General features: G+C 41.6%; 1 protein-coding gene and 1 long non-coding RNA gene across 8 annotated transcripts in view; one reads left to right on the forward strand and one right to left on the reverse strand.

Annotated features, from left to right (window-relative positions):
* The window catches only part of LOC142661131 (uncharacterized), a 13737-nt gene extending 4595 nt beyond the window's left edge, over window positions 1-9142 (reverse strand). The window contains exons 1-2 of one of the 3 annotated variants that reach the window (XR_012850650.1): window positions 8772-8994; window positions 7839-8048 (exon numbers count right to left, since the gene is read on the reverse strand). This is a non-coding gene — a long non-coding RNA (uncharacterized LOC142661131). The other 2 variants (XR_012850651.1, XR_012850649.1) reach the window with 2 other exon arrangements.
* C9H19orf12 (chromosome 9 C19orf12 homolog) lies at window positions 437-14604 on the forward strand. 5 transcript variants are annotated; one of them, XM_075838411.1, is made up of 4 exons: window positions 5951-6039; window positions 7858-7937; window positions 9163-9330; window positions 11588-14604. In XM_075838411.1, exons 3-4 carry the CDS (start codon window positions 9171-9173, stop codon window positions 11851-11853), a joined length of 426 nt encoding a protein of 141 aa, XP_075694526.1. In that variant the 5' UTR covers window positions 5951-6039; window positions 7858-7937; window positions 9163-9170; the 3' UTR covers window positions 11854-14604. The 5 variants fall into 5 exon arrangements, with proteins under 5 accessions (XP_075694530.1, XP_075694525.1, XP_075694526.1 ...); XM_075838415.1 differs by lacking the exons at window positions 5951-6039; window positions 7858-7937 and adding an exon at window positions 437-458; XM_075838410.1 differs by lacking the exon at window positions 7858-7937 and having other exon boundaries at window positions 5932-6039.
* The last annotated feature ends 9332 nt before the right edge of the window (window positions 14605-23936 follow it).

The following is a 23936-nucleotide window of genomic DNA, read 5'->3' on the forward strand; positions in this document are numbered from 1 at the left end:
ATTGCCCCACTGTCACTGCCCCACGGCCACTGAGTCACGAGGTGGTCGGGAGTACGGAAATAGCCGAGCTCGCCGTGACACGCTGTTTCCGTAACTCCCAGTCACTTCTACGTTGCCATACTACCAGCCACCTCATAATTCATTGGCTGAAGCACAGAAACATTGGGACAGGGTAGGATGGGGGGGGGGGGGTCAGGGGGCCCAATCTAGAGATAGGTGCTGGTCCCAGAGGTGGGACCACGACTATAGGACATTTATGGCACGTTATGTGGATATGTCATAATTGTTTGAGGTGACAATAATCCAAGGGGCGAATCCAAGACTGCACCGCTGTACAAAGGTGAACACTGCATCACAAGGTCTATGAAATCATCAGATACCTGCACTGATGTAACACTCCAATAAACAGCCGGTGATAGACTGAGAAAAGAGACTGCACAACGAAGACCTAAAATACTGTACATAGGGGGCAGTATTATAGTAGGTATATTCTTGTATATAGGGAGCAGTATTACAGTAGTTATATTCTTGTATATAGGAGCAGCATTATAGTAGTTATATTCTTGTATATAGGAGCAGTATTATAGTAGTTATATTCTTGTATATAGAGGGCAGTATTATAGTAGTTATATTCTTGTATATAGGGGCAGTATTATAGTAGTTATATTCTTGTATATAGGGGCAGTATTATAGTAGTTATATTCTTGTATATAGAGCAGTATTATAGTAGTTATATTCTTGTATATAGAGCAGTATTATAGTAGTTATATTCTTGTATATAGGAGCAGTATTATAGTAGTTATATTCTTGTATATAGGGAGCAGTATTATAGTAGTTATATTCTTGTATATAGGAGCAGTATTATAGTAGTTATATTCTTGTATATAGGAGGCAGTATTATAGTAGTTATATTCTTGTATATAGGGGGCAGTATTATAGTAGGTATATTCTTGTATATAGGGAGCAGTATTACAGTAGTTATATTCTTGTATATAGGAGCAGCATTATAGTAGTTATATTCTTGTATATAGAGGGCAGTATTATAGTAGTTATATTCTTGTATATAGGGGCAGTATTATAGTAGTTATATTCTTGTATATAGGGGGCAGTATTATAGTAGTTATATTCCTGTATATAGGAGCAGTATTATAGTAGTTATATTCTTGTATATAGGAGCAGTATTATAGTAGTTATATTCTTGTATATAGGAGGCAGTATTATAGCAGTTATATTCTTGTATATAGGAGCAGTATTATAGTAGTTATATTCTTGTATATAGGAGCAGTATTATAGTAGTTATATTCTTGTATATAGGAGGCAGTATTATAGTAGTTATATTCTTGTATATAGGGGCAGTATTATAGTAGTTATATTCTTGTATATAGAGCAGTATTATAGTAGTTATATTCTTGTATATAGAGCAGTATTATAGTAGTTATATTCTTGTATATAGGAGCAGTATTATAGTAGTTATATTCTTGTATATAGGGAGCAGTATTATAGTAGTTATATTCTTGTATATAGGAGCAGTATTATAGTAGTTATATTCTTGTATATAGGAGCAGTATTAAGGCATGACCACACATGGCGGAATTCCTCCGCAACTGTCCGCATCAATGCCGCACAGAATCTGCGTTGCAGATTCTGCAGCGGATCTACACAAAATGTGCAGAAAATTGATGCGGACTGGCCGCTGCGGACTGCAGGAAAAGTGCTTCTCTTCTCCCTATTCAGTGCAGGATAGAGAGAAGGGACAGCACTTTCCCTAGTGAAAGTCAAAGAAATTCATACTTACCGCCCGTTGTCTTGGTGACGCGTCCCTCTTTCGGCATCCGGCCCGACCTCCCTGGATGACGCTCCAGTCCATGTGACCGCTGCAGCCTGTGCTTGGCCTGTGATTGGCTGCAGCCGTCACTTACACTGAAACGTCATCCTGGGAGGCCGGACTGGAGACAGACGCAGGGAGTTCTCGGTAAGTATGAACTTATATTTTTTTTTACAGATACATGTATATTGGGATCGGTAGTCACTGTCCCGGGTGCAGAAACAGTTACTGCCGATCGCGTAACTCTTTCAGCACCCTGGACAGTGACTATTTACAGACGTCTCCTAGCAACGCTCCCGTCATTACGGGAGCCCCATTGACTTCCTCAGTCTGGCTGTAGACCTAGAAATACATAGGTCCAGCCAGAATGAAGAAATGTCATGGTAGTAAAAACAATACGCTCCGCAGCACACATAAGATCTGCGGACTTCATTGCGGAATTTTGACTCTCCATTGAAGTCAATGGAGAAATTCCGCCATGAGTCCGCAACCAGTCCGCCACTGCTCCGCAACAGACAGAGCATGCTGCGGACACCAAATTCCGCTCCGCAGCCTATGCTCCGCAGCGGAATTGTACGCATCGTGTAAACGAACACTGCTAAATTAAAGTGAAAGTCAATGGAGAAACGGCTCCGCTGCGGATTAACGCTGCGGAGTGTCCGCAGCGGAATTTAAGTGAAATTCCGCTATGTGTGAACCCGCCCTTATAGTAGTTATATTCTTGTATATAGGAGCAGTATTATAGTAGTTATATTCTTGTATATAGGAGCAGTATTATAGTAGTTATATTCTTGTATATAGGGAGCAGTATTATAGTAGTTATATTCTTGTATATAGGAGCAGTATTATAGTAGTTATATTCTTGTATATAGGGAGCAGTATTATAGTAGTTATATTCTTGTATATAGGGGGCAGTATTATAGTAGTTATATTCTTGTATATAGGAGCAGTATTATAGTAGTTATATTCTTGTATATAGGGGGCAGTATTATAGTAGTTATATTCTTGTATATAGGAGCAGTATTATAGTAGTTATATTCTTGTATATAGGGGGCAGTATTACAGTAGTTATATTCTTGTATATAGGGGGCAGTATTATAGTAGATATATTCTTGTATATAGGGGCAGTATTATAGTAGTTATATTCTTGTATATAGGAGGCAGTATTATAGTAGTTATATTCTTGTATATAGGAGGCAGTATTATAGTAGTTATATTCTTGGATATAGTGAGCAGTATTATAGTAGTTATATTCTTGAATATAGGGGCAGTATTATAGTAGTTATATTCTTATATATAGGAGCAGTATTATAGTAGTTATATTCTTGTATATAGGTGGCAGTATTATAGTAGTTATATTCTTGTATATAGGTGGCAGTATTATAGTAGTTATATTCTTGTATATAGGTGGCAGTATTATAGTAGTTATATTCTTGTATATAGGGGGCAGTATTATAGTAGTTATATTCTTGTATATAGGTGGCAGTATTATAGTAATTATATTCTTGTATATAGGAGCAGTATTATAGTAGTTATAGTCTTGTATATAGGGGCAGTATTATAGTAGTTATATTCTTGTATATAGGAGCAGTATTATAGTAGTTATATTCTTGTATATAGGAGCAGTATTATAGTAGTTATATTCTTGTATATAGGGGGCAGTATTACAGTAGTTATATTCTTGTATATAGGGGGCAGTATTATAGTAGATATATTCTTGTATATAGGGGCAGTATTATAGTAGTTATATTCTTGTATATAGGAGGCAGTATTATAGTAGTTATATTCTTGTATATAGGAGGCAGTATTATAGTAGTTATATTCTTGGATATAGTGAGCAGTATTATAGTAGTTATATTCTTGTATATAGGGGCAGTATTATAGTAGTTATATTCTTATATATAGGAGCAGTATTATAGTAGTTATATTCTTGTATATAGGTGGCAGTATTATAGTAGTTATATTCTTGTATATAGGTGGCAGTATTATAGTAGTTATATTCTTGTATATAGGTGGCAGTATTATAGTAGTTATATTCTTGTATATAGGGGGCAGTATTATAGTAGTTATATTCTTGTATATAGGGGCAGTATTATAGTAGTTATATTCTTGTATATAGGGGCAGTATTATAGTAGTTATATTCTTGTATATAGGGGGCAGTATTATAGTAGTTATATTCTTGTATATAGGTGGCAGTATTATAGTAATTATATTCTTGTATATAGGAGCAGTATTATAGTAGTTATAGTCTTGTATATAGGGGCAGTATTATAGTAGTTATATTCTTGTATATAGGAGCAGTATTATAGTAGTTATAGTCTTGTATATAGGGGCAGTATTATAGTAGTTATATTCTTGTATATAGGGGGGCAGTATTATAGTAGTTATATTCTTGTATACAGTGGGCAGTATTATAGTAGTTATATTCTTGTATACAGTGGGCAGTATTATAGTAGGTATAGTCTTGTATATAGAGGCAGTATTATAGTAGTTATATTCTTGTATATAGGGGCAGTATTATAGTAGTTATATTCTTGTATATAGGGGGCAGTATTATAGTAGTTATATTCTTGTATATAGGGGGCAGTATTATAGCAGTTATATTCTTGTATATAGGGAGCAGTATTATAGTAGTTATATTCTTGTACATAGGGGGCAGTATTATAGTAGTTATATTCTTGTATATAGGGGCAGTATTATAGTAGTTATATTCTTGTATATAGGAGGCAGTATTATAGTAGTTATATTCTTGTATATAGGAGTAGTATTATAGTAGTTATATTCTTGTATATAAGAGCAGTATTATAGTAGTTATATTCTTGTATATAGGAGTAGTATTATAGTAGTTATATTCTTGTATATTGGGGTAGTATTATAGTAGTTATATTCTTGTATATAGGGGCAGTATTATAGTAGTTATATTCTTGTATATAGGAGCAGTATTATAGTAGTTATATTCTTGTATATAGGGGCAGTATTATAGTAGTTATATTCTTGTATATAGGAGGCAGTATTATAGTAGTTATGTTCTTGTATATAGGGGGCAGTATTATAGTAGTTATATTCTTGTATATAGGGGGCAGTATTATAGCAGTTATATTCTTGTATATAGGAGTAGTTCTATTCTGGTACATAGTTGATAGTATTATAGTAGTTAGGCTGGGTTCACACGAGCGTGTGCTTTTTGCGCACAAAAAAAACGTGGCGATTTGCCTGCGCAAGAGGCACTTAACAGCTCCGTGTTTCATTACCATATGATCCGCGGCTGCGTGCTTTTCGCGCAGCTGCCATCATTATGACACTCCATTTGGAGGTTTGTAAACCGCACGTGGTGCTTTTCTGTTTTGATTCATCCTTTTCACAGCTGTTGCGAATCACGCTGGTCGCACGGAAGTGCTTCCGTGTGACATGCGTGGTTTTCACGCACCCATTGACTTCAATGGGTGCGTGATGCGTGAAAAACGCCCAAAGAACGGACAGGTCGTGACTTTTTTTCAGCGGACTCACGCTGCGTAAAAATCACACACGTCTGCACGGCCCCATAGACTAATATAGGTCCGTGCGACGCGCGTGAAAATCACGCACGTTGCACGGACGTATATCCCGTTCATCTGAATAAGCCCTTAAAGTAAAATCAAAGAACTTCCAACGTTTTGGGTGGAATTTTAAATCAATAACAAGTGTATGTTGATGCGATTTTTATAATCATGGAAGAATTGAACACGAGTTGTTATTACACTCTGCTACCACTGGAGGGCACTGCGCCTTATGTCTGAAAGCAGTAAGAGAAATTTCTACACGGGTGGCGCCGGCTACCAAAGTACTATCGAGCAGTGTGCCACGTGCTTGGAAACAGCCTATCGCTGCACGGCACATTCGCTCTGTATAATTTTGCTTTACTCTTACCACCGCCCAGAACACCGGGTAAAAGCTGCACACGGGGGCGATTAAAGCTGCTCTATGGCGGGAGGGGCTAACCGTAATCGTGCGCACAAATCACAACCTTGGCCGCCCGAGCCACTACAAAACGTCACTTCCATCCCAGACAGAAGTGACGTTTGGATGTCACGCCCCCCGGGCTTTCCAACCAATGGAACGCTATAGAGCGTTAATCCCGCCCCTTGAAGCTGTCACATGGCCGAGACCTTGCTGTCATCAGATACAAAGTAACAAAGAGGAGACCCTGAGAGCTCTGCGGCCGCTACAGGAGACGGTGAGTTATAATGATCTACTACACAATGTCATCCGGGACTACAACTCCCAGCCACCACTTACTAGGGTGTGCGGAGACATTGCTTCATAGAGACCGCTGGGGTATGCTGGGAGTTGTAGTTCAGATCATAATTCAGATATTGCTCAGTAGTGACTACCGGGCTATGACCTATAAGTCACCTGTTGGATCTACTCCCCTGCAAAAATAATTCTATAAATCACTACTACTCTCAGCATGTACTCAGCCTGGCCATGCTAGGAGTTGTAGTATTGGAACAGCTGTATAGTCACAGGTTGGAGTCCTTTGCTGTAAATTCTGGGGAGTGGCTGACATGTTCTCCTCTCTGGTGCTGGGACTGGACTTGCTGGTGACATTAGTATATAGACGGGCTCTGGATTACTTGTCCTGTTTTATCACGCCTCCCTGTAGATAAATGGCGCTGGAGGTGTGTGGTAGTGGCAGGAGTCGGAGGATACTCAGGTTGGGCCCATACACATTTAGATTGTCGGACGACCTTTGCCCACCTTAGTGTTGCCCTGTGTCGTTGTGGCCGGGTAGGGATTCCCTCTTAAAGGGATTGTCCAGTTTAGAAAACCCGTTGTCATACATCCTATTAGGGAATTCTGGGTTAATAAAGGGGGTGTCCTCTGTTCAGGATCCTCATCTCTTGAGTGGAGAGCGGTTACATGGAGTGTCTCTGTCTCTGCGGGACCTGTCCTGTATTACACGGACAACACAATGATATAAATGGACTCTGTGTAATTCCTAATTTCGCCTGTGGTGGCGCTGCAGGGAAATTGAACCCTTAGGCTGGGTTCACACGAGCGTGTTCGGTCTGTAATGGACGGAATGTATTTCGGCTGCAAGTCCCGGAACGAACACACTGCAGGGAGCCGGGCTCCTAGCATCATAGTTATGTACGACGCTAGGAGTCCCTGCCTCTCCGTGGAACTACTGTCCCGTACTGAAAACATGATTACAGTACGGGACAGTTGTCCCGCAGCGAGGCAGGGACTGCTAGCGTCGTACATAACTATGATGTTAGGAGCCCGGCTCCCTGCAGTGTGTCCGCTCCGGCACTTGCGGCCGAAATACGTTCCGTCCTTTACGGACCAAACATGATCGTGTGAATCCAGCCTAACTGCCAGTTTTCCCCACAGATCACCGCTGATCGCTGGGGGTTCCAGCAGGAGAATACTTTGTGATCAGTTTTATTTATTGTCACGGGACCTTCTGACAAGTAGGGGTTTTTTTTTCAGCGGAGAGTCGTGTACACGAGCGGATATTCATATTAGCTATACTTTTTCTGTCAGCGATCAAATAGCGAATACTGACACAACGTTATGGTGCCAATAATCCTAAAAATGTATCATTTGGTCGCCTATTCAACAATGTACGGTTCTTTTTTACATACCACAATGTACCAATGTCTATTTGTAGGTGCCGTTTTCTGTGCGGTTCTTACGTTTTGCTGCGTATTTCCCCAGAACTAGGGAGATGGATCGCAGGATGAATTGACATGCCGCGGTTTAGAACTTACCGCGTGTCCATTTACTTCCCGAAAAATACGGCAGCGTGGACATGAGATTTCCTGGAATCTCATTGCCTGTGCTGGTACCGTATTACGCTGCGGTTTTGCCTCACGCAAATATACGTGGCAAAACCGCACGTAGTATACATGGTGTGCATTGACCCTTATGTTGGCATAGATTTGTACGATCAATGTCCGTTAAATCGCTGCTCGCGCAGTCGCTATACATATTCACAATAGGTGATCATCGTTCACGTTGGAATCTGACCTATTATCCCCTCATGTAGATAAGCCTTTACTGCCGGGGCATGTGACTGGGAGGAGAGATAAGCGTCGCGTGTATATCTGAAGTCCATCCTATCGTCCGGTGAGTCATCGGTAGTTCTTACAGTCATCACTTTCTGCAGATCGCATGTTAACGGCGCTTTCTTAAAGGGCTGGTCCGATGCCGCAAACGATCACCTTGATTTTGCCCACACTGGAAATAAAAATCTGTCACTTTAAGAAACGTCATATACAGCAACTGGGGTTCCCCACAATCCCTACTTGTTAGCAAGTTGGCCTGAGAATAAGTCGATCACAGAGAGTTCAGAAGATGGGGGGGCAAAAATCAACTGTGTTCCTTAGGGGACTCCATTAGCAAGTGTTCAGTTTCCCTGCATCACCCCCACAGGGGAAATGAAGCATTACACAGTTCTCATTATATTCTATGCAGTGTCCGTGTGATACATAGGTGTCCTGGGTCCTCCAGAGTGGGAGACTCTCTTTGTAGCCGCTCTGTCTAATAGATGAGGATCATGTACATGAGAGCCCCTTCCATTTACCCAGAATTCCCTAAAATGGGGCGGTTTCCCATTAAAATCAATGGGATGTTGTTTGTAAGTGGTTTTCACTTGTGTTTTGGTGCAAAATACTTGCGGTTTCCTCACCGAAATACACAAAGCCGGGGCCTCAGTGATGTTGTTGCGTTCACGATCACATGACCTCATCGCCCGGTTGGTGTCATGTGACTATACATCCATAGTGACTGAGTTTAAGCGTATACGGGGCCAATGTGGAGCAGAATTTTGATGGTAAGTAACATGGCCGCTGAGCTGGACAACCCCTTTTACTGAGGCTTCAACAAAATGGCCGCCACTGTAGGATTCGGTTGCTATTAACGCAGTTAGAGATATGGGTTATTATAAACTGTTATTACTACCTCAAAGTATGTGCACGCTTCCCAGGCTTCAGTGTCAGCCACTCTATGACCCCCCTCTAGCTCAGAGGGCGCTCTGCAGCTGCCATGTCTGAGGGTGGAAAGTCCAGGCCTGTAGTATGTAGGCCTCCATCTTAACTAGCCAGTGCCATCGTCATAGCAACAGAGCCTTGGCTGTAATGTCCAGTGTACTGTTCCCTCTAGTGGTGGGAGGTGGTACTGCCCCATTCACTGTATGTGTGGAGACTGGTGCTGTTGCCCATGGCAACCTATCCGATCACGTGAAGGTTGCGGTGTTCCGTTGCGACCATTCTCTCCTCGTGGTTACCGTAGTGGTCAGTGCTGTTTCCTCCTGTACGTTTTTATTCTTATTGTGTCCGTGTTTCTGTTCCAGCGCTGAACATGCCGTTTAACATAGACGATATCCTGCGCCTGTTGTGCCACTTGTCGACGGAGCAGAAAATGAAGGCAGCCGTGAAGCATTCTGCTCGGGGGGCTATGACTGCCGGTGCTGGAGCCTTTATAGGGGGATTGCTAGGAGGACCCCCAGGAATAGCCGTAGGTAAGGTACATGTTTAATATTTTGATGTTGGCCGCCATTATGACCTCAGGTTAGTTATGGGGTGTTCCGGTTTTCTGTGAATACGGCTTAATCGCTGTATAAATATAGTGTTCTATACTTTATGCTTCAATTTTTTACCATTTGCAAGATCTCTGCTTGCTGTTAGTGAATGAGAACATTCAGAGGCTGTGACCCTGTACATACCTGGTCCTGGTCTCCGCTCTGTGAGCCAAACACATCAGCAGCAGCTGCACAAATCTATCTGCTAGTTTGTTACAATGTATCCAGTGGCGTAGCTATAGGGGTCACAATTACAAGCGGGCCCCTGGCCCTCCTCCGCACCATGTCTGTCCAATGTTACTGTAGTACTTGGGGGCTATAGAGTAAACTACATGTACTCCTGGTACTACAGTAATATCTCTATATACTTCCCCTTCTTGCCCCTGATCCGGGTCCTGACGTCATTCGGCATCATAACGTTATGTGCGCCGCTCAGCGCTGCGACACTGAATGACCCGCGATGCGCCCAGAGCCGAAGGGGACCGGGCTCAGGAGTGAGGAGGGGAAGTATAACAATACGGTCTACTGGGGCCCTGTATCCAAGCCGACAATATGTGATACTGTCTGCTGGGCCCTATATCTAAGCCTACCGTGTGTGATACTGTCACTGATCCTCTGTATCTAAGCCAATCATGTGTGATACTGTCCACTGGGCCCTGTATCTAAGCCTATCGTGTGTCATACTGTCTGCTGAGCCCTGTATCTAAGCCAATCTTGTGTGATACTGTCCACTGGGCCCTGTATCTAAGCCTATCATGAGTGATACTGCCACTGATCCTCTGTATCTAAGCCAATCATGTGTGAGGCTGTCCAGCGGGCCCTGTATCTAAGCCTATCATGTGTCATACTGTCCACTGAAACAAAAAAGAGTGTGACCCTTAGTGGCTGGCGGGCACAATATACATTTACACAAAGAAAGGCTGTCTGCAACAGCCAAGCCCAATTTCCCAGCCACCACAATAGGTAAAATAAATAACTTTTATTCAGCTACGTATAGCTTAGACAGACCACATGAATAAATGTAAAATTGTCAACAGCCGAGAACCGGGCACACATATGTGTTATCTGACTCAACAGACACATATAGTTTTAGGCATAGGAGTATCAGTGTTTTCCCTATCCAGTTAGAATTGTAAAGTAACCAGTAAGCAACAGTAGGTCCGGTCGACGGCAGTGTTTAAAATATTAGCAGCCCCCCCAGGGGTCGACCGGACCTACTGTTGCTTACTGGTTACTTTACAATTCTAACTGGATAGGGAAAACACTGATACTCCTATGCCTAAAACTATATGTGTCTGTTGAGTCAGATAACACATATGTCTGCCCGGTTCTCGGCTGTTGACAATTTTAAATTTATTCATGTGGTCTGTCTAAGCTATACGTAGCTGAATAAAAGTTATTTATTTTACCTATTGTGGTGGCTGGGAAATTGGGCTTGGCTGTTGCAGACAGCCTTTCTTTGTATACTGTCCACTGGGCCCTGTATCTAAGCCTATCATGAGTGATACTTTCCACTGGGCCCTGTATCTAAGCCTATCAGAGTAATACTGCTTGCTCGGCCCTGTGTATAAGACTACCATGTATGATACTGTCCGCTGGGCCCTGTATCTAAGCCTATCATGTGTGATACTGTCTGCTGAGCTGCTGTAGCTAAACCTATCCAGTGAAGGAGCTATAGGGGTCTTAGTCTTCTAGATCTTCTGTCTCCAACATATATTTGGGGGGAGGGACTTGGGGCTATTGCCCCTGATGTATTAAGACCTTAGCTACGTCCATGGCTGCTAGTGCTGCATCGACAGTTCACATAGGAGACCCAGCAATGAAACTGAAAGCTGCGGGTCGTTGGCCATGAAGAGAATTTTTGGGGGTCCCAAGAAGAACTTTTGAATCGGGGTCCATGAGCCTTTAGCTACGCCCGAGAATGTATCAGTCTGGAGTCCAGGCTGTTTAGCTCCCAGATCATTGCCGAGCATGGAGAATATTGTACCATCCACTGAGAACAGGACTGGGTATGTACAGCAAGCAGAGATCTTGAAAATGGTAAAGATCTGAAAAATATTCAAAAGTTGAGGAATTTTTCATTTATACAGTGATGAAGATTTATTAACCTAAAATGTGAGCACCTCTTTATAATTGCTGTTTTTGGATGGGTAAATGCTCTTTAATGATCCGTTTCCCACTATGGTGTATTTTTCAGGAGGTGCTCTAGGGGGCGTCCTAGGAGCCTGGATGGCAAACGGACAGTTTAAGCCGATTCCGCAAGTCCTCATGGAACTGCCGCCCGTGCAGCAGCAGACACTGTGCGAGCAGATCTTCGCCATCGTCCGAACCCTGGACTGGACTGATGCAACGCAACTCATCATGCTCGTAACGGGCAATGCCGTTTTACAACAGCGGGTGGCAGCAGCGCTCATCAGTTACGTGACACAGGAACTGAAAGCAGAAATACAGTACGGAGACTAGAATATAGCACGAGCGGTCGCCTTACCACCGGGCTGGCCGACCATGACATATTTTAGGATAATGACTATGAAGACTGACAGTTGTAATAATACCATGCTATTAAGACCGCGCTGCAAGGGCAAATAATGGGAAAAAATTGAACATCTAAGGAATTGCATCCTCATACTGACATCTATTTGTTTATATCCTTTCAACAGCAAAAAAAGGAAAAAACATAAAAATAATAATTAAATTGAATATATATATTCTGCCACAGGGGGGCGATGTGCATAGCACAAAATAGACAAAGGACGATGCAACTGACGGGTAGAGAAACAAATTATTTTTTTTTGCTGCAGACTACCACTACTACTAAGACTATGTTCACACCGGGTGGATACACTGCATAAAAGTACACCGCAGACCCACCCTGGTCCCCGCAGGGAATTCCGTCCGAAAAACCGCACCAAATTGTGTTGCAGTTTTTCGTCCGGAATGTCCTCTGCAGGAAACCGCACGTAAAAAAAAAAAAAGTCCATCCGTAGCCATGGCGATGCGTCCCTCTGATGTCCTGCAGACCGGCCTCCTGAGATTACGTCTCATCCCATGTGACCGCTGCAGCCTGTGATTGGCTGCAGAAGTCACATGGGATGAAATGTCATCCCTGGAGGCCGGGCTGGACGCAGGAGCAGAGAGTTGCATTTTTTGCAGTTTTTCACGTCCGAGATGCGCAGCGCTGGTGTGAACCCGGCCTTATACTGATACTACTAGTACTGACATTACTGACCTTGTGTTAGTCTCAGGATGGACAATGACTTTGGAGGCAAAACACCTGAAATTGCGCAACTATTGCGCCCATAGAATCGCATGTGAATGGAGTCGTGTTATTTAATTTGCTGCTCTAATAGCAAAGAATGGCGACCTGTCCTGTCGTGTGATATTATAGAGTGTGATTACTGTGTGATATGAACAGAATATACAGCTACGGGCTGGTACATGTAAAATTCCTTTAATCCGGCAATATCGAGACTTTAACGCTATCAAATGTTCTGGATTATCAGGCGGTGATAGGAAAGTATTTACCAATGACCGCAGGAAGACGTGTTAGCGTTATTGTGATGTATCTTGGAGTTTTGTGTTTTAGAATTTATGGACTATTGAATTCCGGATTAAAGGAATTATTGATTCATAGACCGCTATTGATCTCATGTGCCTCGTGGCCTCTTAGTATGAGCACAATAATTGTAGATTGCTTTGTATTTGCATTGGCTTCCTGCAGTATTTCTACATCGTTGGTCTGACACCTGGGGCTCTCCCAGCTTTTGGAGAAACTATTACTCCCAGCATGTTGGGAGTTGTAGTTTCCTGACCAATGATCTGCATAATACAGGTAGATGAGGTCTAGAATTTACAGGATGGGGTTTTAAACATCTGGAGACTGATATTTACAAATAAATATATATATATGCCCCGCCCCCAACTAAAATTGAATGCAGATGGGCGGGACCTGAAGGTATATGGGAGGGGTTGGTCCAAAGAGGACGACCCCTTTAAATCTCAGACCACACTGCTATTTCACCCACAGTCTGTCCTGTTGCCCCCATATGTATTTGTGCAGTGCTCCTCCTGGGCGGGGACAAGTTCCTTCTGACTATGTATAATGGTTGGCAGAGACACCATGATTGCTACCTCTTCTGCTTGTCTATATTTATAGCTTACATTTTCTTCTGGCCATGCTCCTATCACCGGGACAAGACTTTTTTTCTGTTTATTAAAATCAAACTTTCAGACCGCAGCACCTCCGATGCCTTTTATAGAATGGAAAAGGAAACCTAAAGATAAGCGGGGGCGTTTCCAACTTGAAGCTCCTCCTTCTATTAGCAGAAGGGGAGGGGCACTGCCCCGGTGCTAGAAAAGTCAGCCAGATTATAATGCTGCCAAATGATGAGTTCGCTGTTAATATTATATTAGGGAATAGCTGTTTATGTGTAAATGTAACTTTTAGGTTTATAGATTTGCCTTTGATCTGTTTACATTGTTACAGGTCCGGACCTTAAACAAAAGCACATTGATATTTATGCTGGACGCATGGGAGGGGCTGTGACAACCTCTCAACAGATGTTGCTATTCTAAAGCCTACACTAATCAGTTATAGTTCACATCCAACCTGAGCATTCTTAAAGGGGCTTTCCACTTTGGATTATCCCTTTTTGTTAGAGGAGCCCAACAATAAGATAATCGCATGGTGCCCTGCTGCTGGGACCCCCTGTGATCCGTTTTAATCTGTGCAGGAGCCTGGCAGCGAATGTTTAATTTCCCTGCAGCGCCCCTACAGGGGAAATTAAGTATTATACAATCAATGGTCTGTTCATGTAATACATGGATAGGATGGGACCTCCACAATTTTTATAGCCTTTCTGATGGAGGTCCTGAACGGGGGATCACCCCTCCCTAACAGGGTATATTGGGGCTTTCTAAACTGGACAAACCCTTTTTAATAATAAATTCCCCGGCTAAATAGTGAGCGCTTATTTGGGAGGGGGCTCAATATCCCGAGCTCCTGATCTAAATTTTAGGTAAGCAAAGGATTGTCAATTTAAAGGAATAGTGAAGGAATTCTTTTTTTGGACTGACGGTCTTGTGGCAGCAGCTGTGATATTGTTATTATGTGGACACCATAAACGGCCTTATTTTGTGTGCGCTGAATATATAGTTTTGTTCTCTACTGTGAAGAATTTATAATTGTTCCGGCAATAAAATATTTAAAATTTATATTTCTGATGTGTCGGGTTACAAGTTTTTTTTCATAACTGAGCCATGCCCGATATGCTGGACGAATCCTGACAGACCCCATTGTCTTATAACGGGGTCTGTCAGGTTTCCATTGGGATTCCGGTAGTTTTGAGGTCAAAAATAGCTCAGCAGACTGCAGCATACAAAAATACCAGAAACCCTGACGGGAACCTAAAAACACTGATCCAGATTACCAAATATTCCAGAAATGGTGCCACTCTTGTCCACAGGCTGTGTCTGGTATTGCAGTATTCAAGTGAATGGGGCTGAGCTGCAATACCAGACACAACCCATGGAGAGATGTGGCGCTGCTTCTGGAAAAAAAAAAGATTTTATTTTCTTTTTTTTAATCTCATACTACCCCTTTAAGAAATTAAAGCTTAGCTCTGATTGGTTGCAATGGGCAACCAGGCCAATTATTCTTTTAAAAAAGTTTGATAAATGGGGCCAAGTAAATATATTTCCACTTCTACCCATAAACTAATATACACATTTTTACCATGTTTCTTATCTCACACTGGGGTTGTGGGTGTCAAAAATTTAAAGGGACACTGACTCATTTTTTGGTAGGGGGCTTATTTAGAGGCCCTTATTTAGAAACTCTAATATATGTAATTAATAAAAATTGTCATTGTAATATTTTTTTTTTACATTTAAATATAGTCCTGGGGTCAGGACTTCGTGAACTGTCCCACCCCTGCTTTACACTCCAGTAATAGGAGAGAAGCGGCAATAACACCACTATTCTTCCTATTACCCGTCCTGCTTTTTGCTATGGGCCCCCCACTTCTCTATGTGCACCCCTGGATGTGGTGGTGAATTGTTGCTGTGTAATTGAATAATCTCCACTACATAACTCCACGATCTATTGAAATGTCTCTTGTTTTGGGACCAACATTAAAAAAAACATAAAATGGCAATTTGTAACATTTATCATTCCCGGCGTCTTCCGTGTACTAAGCATCTGCCCGGAGAGATCCGCCATGCTGAAAGTAAGCGCTGGCGCCGGGAGCAGACGGCTCCCAGATACCTGTCCAGCTGTTCGGTGCCGGAGATCGTTGTGAAAAACAGTCATCGCCTTGGAAACGGGCAAAAAATCGCCAACCGCAGCGCGGACGCCATCCGCAGAAAAGTCCACACGCTGGTTATAAACCGCAACCATCTGTTTCTCTGTCATTTATGAGTTGGGTCTCGGTGGAACGCAGCAGATGGGGTCGAATTCTTCTGATTTTTTTATTTTTTTTTATTTGTCTTTTTCTTTTATTGAAAATTTGCATTTTTATAGTTAACACGTGAGTTGCCGGAAAAAACAAACTTTTTGACGTTTCATCAAATCGTACGTTCAAATGGAACAGTCGCCTTGGGACTTCTCTTAAAAAAGGTTTTAAAGATGCGACGCATTTGGTGCCAAAGATATATTAAAATTATTCTGAAATAATTGTTTTTGGTCTACAGAAATATATATTTTTTAAATTTTTGTTTTTATTTTAAAGGGATTGTCCACTACCGGACAACTGATGACCTATCCACCGGATAGGTGATCAGTAAATGATCTGTGGGGGTGTGAAACCCGAACCCCGCACCGATCAGCCGCTCCGGTGGCCTGCGGGCCCCAGATGTTATTGCCCATAATGTGATGTACGGAGCCGGAAGCAGTTGGCTTCGTACGTTGCATAGCGGTCGTGCTGCAGAACTGCAACTCGGCCGCTATTCAATGACCGGAGCCAACTGCTTCTGGCATGTATGTCCGGTGCCCGGAGGCTGCCGGAGAAGCTAATCGGTGCAGGGTCGGGGTGTCAGACCCCCAAAGATCATGTACTTATGACCTATCCAGTGCACAGGTAATCAATTGTCCGGTAGTGGACAGCCCCTTTAATACATTTAGTTGGCAGTTTTTGCCCCCAATTTATCTTCCATATACCTCTGGCGCCACTTATAAAGGATCAGCCACATAGGATCAACCGTATTTGCAAAACATATTAAATAATAACACTGTTCATGGCGCAGCAATGGGGTCTAGTGCAGCTCAAAACGACCCACAATCCTCTTCTTTTGTCTTTCTCTTGATGTTCTCCTAGTCAACATGGACACACTTGTCATGACCAGCAGTTACAGGCACCATCCAGTTTAAAGAGGACCTGCCACGCCGTCATATAAGTTGAACTGGTTATCTGACATGAATAGTGCTGTCTCCACGATGCCTCTGATGCTGACCAATCAGTGCAGGGCAACTTGAGGGTTGGTCACGCCCTGTTGGCTAACTACAGAAAATTAACATAAAGGGAGCCAACACAAAAGTGGCCATATCTTTGGAACCGGGAGATACAGGAAAAAAATGAAAACATTGCTGGAATCAGGGAGACAGCGCTATTCAGGTCAGTAAACCCGTTCAACTTATATGACCTAGTGACAGGTCCTCTTTAAGGAATATCCATACTATCGGCAACTATGTATGGCAAATACCAAACACCTTAGATCATAGCGTTACCAACGGCACAGCTATGGGGTCTGTGCAAGCCATAAAAATACCTTATATCTTATGTCCAAGGTGCCGCAACCGTCACATACTATTTATAATACTGGTGTCGTCTTAAGCAGCAGACCAGGGTTTGGATGTTACAACCATGACTGACCCCCAATAACTAATCCACAGACCCCTATGCTCTTCATGGTGTTGGTATACTGTAGCGCTACTATGAGTCCAGTGCCCTGGGAAGCAGTGTGATCCTCTCATGCTAATCCATACAAACCTCTGTGGGATTCATCTGGAAAGTCCTCTGCCGGCTGCTGCAATATGTTGTACTATTTATTTTATCCTAAATTCTCAGGGTGACGGTGACCTGGCGCAGAGCCTAAGCCGAACTGGCCAAAATCTCTTTCACAGAGCAGATCTTGTGACACATGTAATTCCAGCCTATTCTCTGCAAAACAAAACACATTGGAACATTTCTGTATTTACTGAGTAAAATCCAGACCAGAGAAAACCGGATTTACAGTATCAGAAAAATAGAATTAATAGAAATTGTAGCTACAGCGATCCAGTCACTACTGACCGGGATGATAATCAATCCTCAGCCACATGGTAAAGGCTCTTACAGTAAAACATATTGTGTTAGATTCCATTTTTTTAATTCTGAATATTATGTTCTCTGTACCCTGAGAGGAGCCTTGCCCTGTGCTCATTGTCGCCCCCTGCTCAGTAATTCACATTGTCTGAAATTATCAGAAGCGGGGAAGGGAAGCAACTACTGCTCTGAATAAAATTCTGGCTCAGAAAAAACATTTGTCACTTGCCAAGCCCAGTCAGTTGTTGTGCTCACAAGCTAATCTGCATATGTTTACAGCATCAGCACTAACTACTATAATCCTGCCCACTGTATACAAGAATATAACTACTATAATACTGCCCCTATATACAAGAATATAACTACTATAATACTGCCCCCTATATACAAGGATATAACTACTATAATACTATAATACTGCCTCTTATATACAAGAATATAACTACTATAATACTGCCCCCTATATACAATAATATAACTACTATAATACTGCCTCCTATATACAAGAATATAACCACTATAATACTGCCCCTATATACAAGAATATAACTACTATAATACTGCCCACTGTATACAAGAATATAACTACTATAATACTGCCCCTATATACAAGAATACAACTACTATAATACTGCCCCCTGTGTACAAGAATATAACTACTATAATACTGCCCCTATATACAAGAATATAACTACTATAATACTGCTTCTATATACAAGAATATAACTACTATAATACTGATCCTATATACAAGAATATAACTACTATAATACTGCCCCCTATGTACAAGAATATAACTACTATAATACTGCTCCCTATATACAAGAATATAACTACTATAATACTGCCCCCTATATACAAGAATATAACTACTATAATACTGCCCCAATATACAAGAATATAACTACTATAATACTGCCCCCTATATACAAGAATATAACTACTATAATACTGCCCCCTATATACTAGAATATAACTACTATAATACTGCCTCCTATATACAAGAATATAACTACTATAATACTGCCACTATATACAAGAATATAACTACTATAATACTGCCCCTATATACAAGAATATAACTACTATAATACTGCCCCCTATATACAAGAATATAACTACTATAATACTGCCCCTATATACAAGAATATAACTACTATAATACTGCCCCTATATACAAGAATATAACTACTATAATACTGCTCCTATATACAAGAATATAACTACTATAATACTGCCCCCTATATACAAGAATATAACTACTATAATACTGCCCCTATATACAAGAATATAACTACTATAATACTGCCCCCTATATACAAGAATATAACTACTATAATACTGCTCCCATGTACAAGAATATAATTACTAATACTGCCCCCTATATACAAGAATATAACTACTATAATACTGCCCCTATATACAAGAATATAACTGCTATAATACTGTCTCCTATATACAAGAATATAACTACTATAATACTGCCTCCTATATACAAGAATACAACTACTATAATACTGCCCCCTATATACAAGAATACAACTACTATAATACTGCCCCTATATACAAGAATATAACTACTATAATACTGCCCCCTATATACACAAATGTAACTACTATAATACTGCCCCTATATACAAGAATATAACTACTATAATACTGCCCCTATATACAAGAATATAACTACTATAATACTGCCCCCTATATACACAAATGTAACTACTATAATACTGCCCCTATATACAAGAATATAACTACTATAATACTGCCCCTATATACAAGAATATAACTACTATAATACTGCCCCCTATATACACAAATGTAACTACTATAATACTGCCCCTATATACAAGAATATAACTACTATAATACTGCCCCTATATACAAGAATATAACTACTATAATACTGCCCCCTATATACACAAATGTAACTACTATAATACTGCCCCTATATACAAGAATATAACTACTATAATACTGCCCCTATATACAAGAATATAACTACTATAATACTGCCCCCTATATACACAAATGTAACTACTATAATACTGCCCCTATATACAAGAATATAACTACTATAATACTGCCCTTATATACAAGAATATAACTACTATAATACTGCCCCCTATGTACAAGAATATAATAATGTGCTGCTCCTGTATACAAGAATATAACTACTATAATACTGCTCCTATATACAAGAATATAACTACTATAATACTGCCCCCTATATACAAGAATATAACTACTATAATACTGCCCCCTATATACAAGAATATAACTACTATAATACTGCTCCTATATACAAGAATATAACTACTATAATACTGCTCCTATATACAAGAATATAACTACTATAATACTGCCCCTATATACAAGAATATAACTACTATAATACTGCCACCTATATACAAGAATATAACTACTATAATACTGCCCCTATATACAAGAATATAACTACTATAATACTGCCCCCTATATACAAGAATATAACTACTATAATACTGCTCCTATATACAAGAATATAACTACTATAATACTGCCCCCTATATACAAGAATATAACTACTATAATACTGCTCCTATATACAAGAATATAACTACTATAATACTGCTCCTATATACAAGAATATAACTACTATAATACTGCCTCCTATATACAAGAATATAACTACTATAATACTGCCCCTATATACAAGAATATAACTACTATAATACTGCTCCTATATATAAGAATATAACTACTATAATACTGCCCCCTATATACAAGAATATAACTACTATAATACTGCCACCTATATACAAGAATATAACTACTATAATACTGCCCCCTATATACAAGAATATAACTACTATAATACTGCCCCCTATATTCAAGAATATAACTACTATAATACTGCCCCCTATATACAAGAATATAACTACTATAATACTGCCCTCTATATACAAGAATATAACTATTATAATACTGCCCCTATATACAAGAACATAACTACTATAATACTGCCCCCTATATACACAAATGTAACTACTCTCTGATCATCCCCTATGTGGGCTGTGATGGGGACTAATCACAGGTGAGATCTCCTCATCATCATTTTTTGCAATCAATGTTAATAGACGCCAGCTTTTGGCACCAGTTGTCATTCCTCTTTCCTCTTATGATGTTGTATCCTGTTTATGACATCACGAAGACCATGACGTCAGTCACCTGTGATGCAATAAGGGTCTAGAATTGTGAAAGGGTCACAGACCTGATGCCTCTTCATTCTTTACTAGGTTAAACAGTGAATGCAATAACCCAGTGACCGTAGAGGACGTCAGGGAGGAATCTGCTGTCTTCAATATTTTTTTCCCTTAACATTTATTTCTTGTTCTGGTAGAAGGCTCTTCCTCCGCTCTCTCACCTCCATTCTTGGTGCAGATTTTCAGACTCTTCAGCACAGGATTTAATCCCTTGTCCTCCATCAGTTCTGCTCAGGGTGAGGGCTGTTGGGCGTAACATCAGATATTCCTCACGGCGGTTACGTTATATGGGGTCGGTCAACATGGAAGGGGTTGTTGTTGAATGCAGCCCTAATGGGAGGGAGTCACAGAGGAGGGGTACTCTGCCATTGCTTGGGGTTGTAGCTGTCCCCTGATCCCTGTACAGTGACCCTAATTTCCTGGTTGCATTATATCATATCATATCCATCGACTGGTGCAGTAGCAATGGGCTTGTATTGATGCAAAGTTTCAATGTGACCCTTGATTTAAATAAAATCCCCATAGTTCCCGCCTTGATGGAGTTCTTTACAGTGGCGTAACCAGTGAAAGCAGAGCACCGCGGTCCTCCGTGCGTAGACCCCCCCCAGATCAGCCCCCTAAATCGGACCCCAAATCAGACTTTAAAAAAAAACGTACAAAAAATTTAGTCACTGCCCTTGGCTTTTCTGGAGCGCCCACCCGCTCTGGATCCCCAGCGGCTGCAATATCAGAGCCGCGGCGGATACGTCCTGACCCTGCCCAGCATCAAGACCCTCTACGCGCTGCAGGTCTGATGTGGTAACCTGTGGGAAATGGGGCAGCCGCCCACCCAACTCTGTGCCCAGTCGCGATCGCAAGGACTGTTACGCCACTGGTTGTCTACTATTACCTCTTATGGAACAACGTACGCCCCCTAGAGAGAGTCCATGCAGCTGCTATGGGGCCCCCCGGACAGAGGATGCCCATTCTCAGTTGGTCTGGTTCCTTTTTAATGGGTGGTAAGGGCCTGTAATGGTAAGGGAAATAAGATGGGGGCACCAGGACCTCCTGTCCTGGAGGTCTAGCAGTGTGGTGGTATCTTCGCTTTGGGGCCACCACCTTCTCTGTACGCCAATGGGGAATATTATGTCCAAGGTACAAACCTTGGACATGATATTACAAAGATTCTTGATAATGTCGGGAAAAGGTCTTCAGCTGGACTCTGCACAAATACTACAATGTCCTCGTCTCCGCGCACCTTCTTCAAGACAGAAGCATTGCCAACATGTCCGTCAATTATTGTTCAGAGCAGAATTTCCCAATCCTTCTGTGCAAATAAACCTGACGGTGAATGTACTGAGCAAACAATCCAGAAATAACTTCTACCAAGACCATGTGAAGAATGTGAGTGGGTAGACCGGGTTCGGAATGGAGTTCTGATGTAGCAGAGCTGGGTTTGTCATTGGGCAAAACATATAGTAACAATACAATGCGTTATCTCTGGTTTACATAGGACTGCAGGTAAACCCACTGTATTATCATAAAGGGTTTTCAGACATTCTGCAAGTATCATTTCTTGGAGTTATCCATTAACGGTAATCAAAAAGCGTAAGACAAATTGCTGTCTGTCCACCCGTTCTCGCTGCGTCATATGACCAGTTGTGTCCATTGGTTACGTCCAGCATAACAATGTATACAGATATATTTATTGATGTTTTATGGAGCGTTGCCCCTTTAAGGACGGTTCTAGTCAAGGACTCAAGCCAGGAGAGTGGACTGCAGCCGACATTGCATGACCAAAGTCCTCGTCTACCACTGACCCCATCTTAAATTGCCCTTTAATAGAACTCACGCATCCACCTTGGTTCCCATTCTCTGCGACTCTCTGTTCAGCCAACATTGGCGTGAAATAGTGCGAGCATCGCAACGGTACGGCTCGTTGCATTCCTATAGGTGCAGCTGTTGCTCAACTTCAAAATCAGCACCATGGCGTGCATCTAAAGCCGTCGTCTAGCCTGGACCACAAAGAGTTAGATGACAAACTCAGCTCTGCTACATCTGCATGTATGATATGTACTCAGTAGAAATCCCACACAGAGACACAGAACAGTCTTTTGTATGGAGAACATTTCCATGAAGAGACAAATCTCTCCCACCCACAGCAAGTGATGAAGTCGTCTTGTGACATCCGAACAACGTGGGGATTGTAGGATTTCTATACCTTGGGGGTAAAGTCGCCTTTCTTATCTTCTTCTACTATCTCTGTGGGAAATAAGGTGTTAAAGAGCTTGCCCTCTATTAGGGAGTATGGAGATCATAAAGGGGGTTCCTCTATCGGGACCCCCACTCCACTAGCTTGGGCACAGCTGCTATAAAATACAATGGTGTGCATTAGATAGGGGCCCAGTGATGAGCTCTGTGTATGGGCTGTGCTTGCCAAGCTGTTCCCCCATGATAAAGTGGGGTAACGGCAGTGGGTCCGTCCAGCAAACAGCTAGTCATCAGGTGACCTGCTCCATGAGAAAGGGTTCTCCGAAGAGTAAAGCCCAAAGAGTTATTATATATGGGTCCCCCCTTCTACCGCCTCTATAGGCTTTAATTGGATTGTCCAAGGTGGACTATACCTTTAAGGATCTTAAAGGAACACAGCAGTAAAAACTGATACACTGGTGCAGAGTAACTGCTGTGTCTGCGCCTAGAATGTGTCGTAAAATTACATCCAGTTTTGGCACAAATTGCCCCATTTCATTTTAGACTAAATTAAGAACAGATGTTTGCACCCCACTAGACACAAAATAAAGGGGGAGTGGCTTACCAGGTAAGGGGTGTGGCTTAAAATACACTAAACTGCACCAAACGAAAACTAAGCCAACCAAGAGTTGATATTAGGAAGAGAATCATTTCAAGCAAGATGCGCGAAATCTATCATACAGCGAGCGCCATGGTGATACATATGGTGCCTCTTCAGTCTGTCAGGTCTAAGTTTATGCTGTCTTAATCTTACACAGTTTAGTTAATCTGC

This window comes from Rhinoderma darwinii, chromosome 9, assembly GCF_050947455.1.
Source record: "Rhinoderma darwinii isolate aRhiDar2 chromosome 9, aRhiDar2.hap1, whole genome shotgun sequence".
Classification (NCBI taxonomy): Eukaryota; Metazoa; Chordata; class Amphibia; order Anura; family Rhinodermatidae; genus Rhinoderma; species Rhinoderma darwinii.

What these genes read in the sequence shown, in the direction of transcription:
- C9H19orf12 (XM_075838415.1), top strand. Translation starts at nt 9,171, where the DNA reads ATGCCGTTTAACATAGACGATATCCTGCGCCTGTTGTGCCACTTGTCG. An exon ending in ACCCCCAGGAATAGCCGTAG is followed by an intron (nt 9,331 to 11,587) that starts GTAAGGTACATG and finishes TGTATTTTTCAG; the next exon opens with GAGGTGCTCTAGGGGGCGTC.